The following is a 5,000-nucleotide window of genomic DNA, read 5'->3' on the forward strand; positions in this document are numbered from 1 at the left end:
GGCTAAAATTAACAATCCCATATACTCGATTGTACATTCACTGTGATTTACGAGCCACGTGGCGTCAGAAACCGCGAGAAGGTCTATTGCGGTAGGTACTTTATATATGATACCCTATAATGTACCGATCCTCAAGTCATCTATCCGTCCTTTAGCCTCCCTACACATCCCTACCCGTCCTTTAGCGTCCTTACACATCCCGTCTCACAACTCTTATTGCCAACGAGTCAGGCCTTCTGAAGACAGAAGGCCTGGCGAGGCGGCAGCTTATAGGGCCGCGAGAAGATTTTTAGGCGGACGAAATCTCAGAAGCGCTTCAAATTTGAGTGTAATGTAGACCAAAAGCTGTAATGTAGACCAAAGCGATGAAATGTTGACCGTAGCGATAACCAATGAGAGTGCCGCACGAGTACGCCGCGTGATGTTTGCAGCGGCCAGGCGCCAGATCACGCAAGCTTGGCTCGTTGGCACTTTAGCGACAGCTATAACTAGTTCATAAACATAAACTCTGGGCACCATTCGAAAAGAGCAGACCGAGTTCGAAGTTCCCGGACGGTTGTGGTCTGTCTGGTCTGTTGGTTTATATGAGGGCATCTTCCCTTCCCGCAGTCCTATTGTAAACCGGGTAACAAGCAGTCTGGGCAAAGTCCACCAAACGGAATCGTAAATTAGTCCTGGAAAGCTTCGGTGGCCGTTATTAATACGTGGGGTGCTTCCCATTCAGCCAAAAAATCCGGAAATTTTGGTTTGAGGACAAATGGAAAGGAATTCGAAATTTCCGGTAAATATTTTCGGAAATTGTGCACAACCTCCAGAGGTAGTCCACTTTTTCCCTTTGGCACGGAAATCAGGAGATTTTCCAGTTCCTTGACGTCTTTCGTTTCGAAAAGTACCGCATTTTAAATTTCCGAATTGTCACCTTGCGTGACACCACGATACAAAGCTATTTGATTGAAAAAATGTCTATCCTTTTGAATCTCAACAGTTTGAGCCTTTCAAGTGCATTATGAGATGTGTTCACACATGTACTTGATCTTATGGGCGAGAAGTATGCACTTTCATCGCGAAGTTAACTCCAGATATATTCGTTAAAAACCGGCCGCCATATTAGAATTAGAGGACCACATATCGTCTTGGTCCCAAAGGTTTTTCTTGAGCCGCGAAGCGATGAAGACGAATCGCGAAACGGCGAGAAGAGAAAAGCCTCGCGTCCTAGGGGACGCGCCCGGGGGGGGGGGGGGGGATCCCATATGAAACAGACAGGGATGCTCGTCGTCTCGCTTAGGGGTGTAAATTTTGGATTTTGGTCTCGCTTAGGGTGTTCCGGGCAAAGCGCCAATATTTTAAGCCGCCAAGGTCAAAATTTGCTTAAGCCACGCCCAGATTGGTCTCCTTTAGGGGTCACAAAAAAGCTTGAGCCACGTCCAGATGGTCTCCTTTAGGGGTTAAATTTAAAATTTCCGACGAGCATCCCCGTCTGTTCCACATGGGAGTCCCCCCCCCCCCCCGGGGGGATGCGTGATTGCTAAGGTGCCATTGGAGCCTTTGTTGATTATCAATTTGACGGAAGGGTTACGTTTTTACAAACGTTGGCCGTGTAGCACTTTATATTTCAACAGACTTAACTGATTAGAGTGTAATGTGAAGTGCTAGTTTTGTACCCCATATGAACGATGTGAGCGTCAGCCCTACTAATAGAAATGGGCCAACACAAGAACAGAGAAAAACTCTGACCAGGGGCCCGTTTCTCGAAAGTCCCGAAACTTTACGGGCCGTTTTCGCGTGTCACAATTCCATTTGTATCTCAAGAACGGAGAGGATTTAAGTCGTCAAACTTCACAGGCCTTTTTCTTTTTGTTGCTTTAAAAACACGTTAAACGATCGGCTTTCCAAAACAAGTGGTTGACAGTTTCACAAATGACTTTTCGGGCCCGAAAAGTTTTCGAGAAACGGGCCCCAGGGTGGGAATTGAACCCACGCCCTTCGGGTTAGATCACCGTTGCGCTAACGACTGAGCTACAAGGTCAGACCGGGCCTGCTCCCACTCTGGTCAGAGTTTTTCTCTGTCCTTGCAATGGGCCCATTTCCATTAGTAGGGCTAAATAACGCTCACATGGTTCATACGGGGTACATAACTAGCACTTCACATTACTCTCTAATCAGTTAAGTCTGTATCAATTTGACATGTTTGACAGCTGGCGTTTGCATGAAAGCGAGATTCAAGTCCAAGGTAACCAGAGGTTTTCCTTTTCTCGCCGCTTCGGGACTCGTCCGCTTTGCGGCTCTCTCATGGTTCAAAAACAAAAACAAAAACAACTCTGGGACCAGGGTAAAGAACTTGGAATTTTGAGGGAAAAAAATCTTTTAACCTCCTCTCCAATTCTCAGGTTTGTCCGATACATCGTTTCTGAGTTCTTTTTTATGGAAGCGTTTCACGCAGGGTACAAGTTTTTGGCCTTTTACATCGAACGATTTCGAATTTATTTTTTGTTGCGTGACACTATCTATATACAGTTTGAGGATATAAGAACAGAGTCATACCGCGTATCCGCGCATAGCCACAATTCCTTGCGCCATGGCCCACAATCCCTTGCGTTTCGAAGAAAAATGTGTGTCCGTTCGCTTCAGGCTCACCCACTGCGGTAGCAATCGATAGGACCCAAAAATACCGACGGAGTTTATCGTTACTGCAATCTGTATTTAAGAATGAAATTTATTGCTTCTTAAAAAAATTGAAGCAAAAGCCAAAAATTATAAAGCCTTTGTTTCGGTTAGTCCCGATACGACACAAATGGATATATGATAATAGACGGCCACTTTCTGAAAAAGAGAGGTGAATTATGGGATTTGTGCAAGTGGTGAATTCACCTTTATTAGCAGGAGTTGTTTACGCGTGATTGCTGATCAGAAAAAAACATAAATCCTGAGACCAATTAGGCTTTTTCATATGTCGATGTTTTCATTAGAAAAGGGCACTTTTGACGTAGAAAAACACATCAATGATGAAGTCAATAAAACGTCAATTACCTTTCACTTTCGATCGAAAGCTCAACTTTTTTTTTTGAAAATGCTGTCCTTCACCATTGTTCCAAAAATGCCACCACACGGACATTTGAGATCCTCGAAGATATCACGTTTAAACAATGGTTTATATATGTTATCATCGCTGTACAATTCTTGCATTCCACTAAGGCCGTGGAAAATTACTTTAAAAACCTGCGTGAAATCTGGCCTTAAATCGCTGCATTTATTTAACACTATTCTTACACAACAAACTATAACATGTCGCGCATGTCGAGTCCCATTTTTACACGTTACGGATTCACTTGCATGATCGTACGAAGCTCGTACGAAGATCGTGCCATCATCGCGTGATTTCTACATTTACATAATTTACCCTCCCTGTTCAGTTTATTATCTTTGTATCTTGGCTACAAATTTCCAGAAAAACTCTGGCTATGAGCGCTCTGCAAACTTCATCGTGGGACTCCAGAATAACACTGCGAAATCCTTACAATTTTTTATTTCTTGATTCATGTTCAATGAATTTGGGTCGTGCGGTACAAAAACAACCTACCCCTCCCCAAAAAGTGATTCAAGCACATGATCCAGTCCCAATCTACCACCAGCACAAAGTGCAAACACACCATAAGCGTGATGGTTGCGACACGGGAGGTCAGGTTTCCCTGCTTTCTCTTTGGAATGAATCTGTAATCTGTGGGGATGCTTCTCAGAGGAAGACATAACATTTATCTTGGAAAATGAACTACTTTGGCCGTTTGGTTTCAAACGTTCGGGGATTTTACAGCGAGATAAACTCTGCAACTCTGACTGGCGCCATTGATGTTGTAGTTGTTCGGCGAGAGGATGGTTCTTTTGTGGGGTCGCCGTTCCACGTTAGGTTTGGAAAACTTGGGGTACTTCGCAGTCGCGAGAAAATTGTAAGTTGAAGTGCTTATTTCAAGTACACTTTGCTTTGTATTTTTTACGAGTTCCGATAAAAAGAGGTTGTTATCGCTAAGGCAGCATAAGTACTTTCTACGCAATAAATTTTGCTGATGCATCGACACTCAATAAATAACATAAGCTTAACAGCTGAGATAAGCTGTTCGGCGTTTTTGTGTTGTTATTGGATTCTAATTAAGCGTTGATGCATGCTTCGTTATTTCATGGGATATTTAGAATAGTCCTTGGATCGAAAAGCTTTAATTGTACAAGGTAAATAGTTTTTACTGCAATAAATATATCGCGTAACCTTACAGATCTGTCGCTTCAGTCATCTGTCTTGTTGATGTAATAATTTATCGATAATTTCTTTTTATTATTTTTTCGAAGCATTTGAAGTTTCGAGAGTTTTTTGCCATTCTTTGTTTTGTTCGTACTGCGTACGTAAGTACACAACGAAAATTTCATAATTATAACGTTTGTCATGATTCCTGCATTCCTTATGGGTTTCTGATAAAATACATTAGAATGAACAAAGTCACCCCAACTCCGTCATATCGTACGATATTTCTTTCGCTTTGAGCCATTTTCAAAGCTGAGATTCAGAGAATTTATCTTGAATGGCTACAAATGAACGCCGATGTTTATGAATATAAATAATCGTAGGAAGATGTCTTTTATTCCGTTTTTTTGAAAGATTGAACGCAAGCTATTGCTTAACCTATCTTTCTCAAATATCTAAACGAACGAGCAGTGCTCGCATGATTCAAAGGCGCCAAATATGTTTCTGATCTGTCTTTTATTCATTTGTTTTGACGTTTTATGCTCTGTTTGCTTTTGTTGATAAGCTTTAATTTCATTGGATTTTCAAATGACACCACCCAAAACACACCCCCAGGTTGCCATTGTTAATCAGGAAATTGAAAAATATTTGTATTTTTGTGGGAATTAAGTTTGTCACGAACTCTTTTGAAAATATTAAAATTCAAACATTCAGTTGTACCTTGGTTGGTTAGGCATTAAATTTTCATGGCTACATACATACATACATGGGA

At 41.9% G+C, this 5,000-nt stretch overlaps 1 protein-coding gene across 1 annotated transcript in view; it reads left to right on the forward strand.

Moving 5' to 3' along the window:
* Positions 1–3,638: 3,638 nt before the first annotated feature.
* Positions 3,639–5,000, forward strand: part of LOC138033655 (phosphatidate phosphatase LPIN3-like) — a 33,751-nt gene continuing 32,389 nt past the window's right edge. Inside the window, exon 1 of the mRNA XM_068881446.1 lies at positions 3,639–3,941. Coding sequence (XP_068737547.1) covers positions 3,762–3,941 — 180 coding nt within the window. The 5' untranslated portion in view covers positions 3,639–3,761. The remainder of the gene's footprint in view (positions 3,942–5,000) is intronic.

This window comes from Montipora capricornis, chromosome 14 (assembly GCF_036669925.1).
Source record: "Montipora capricornis isolate CH-2021 chromosome 14, ASM3666992v2, whole genome shotgun sequence".
Lineage (NCBI taxonomy): Eukaryota > Metazoa > Cnidaria > Anthozoa > Scleractinia > Acroporidae > Montipora > Montipora capricornis.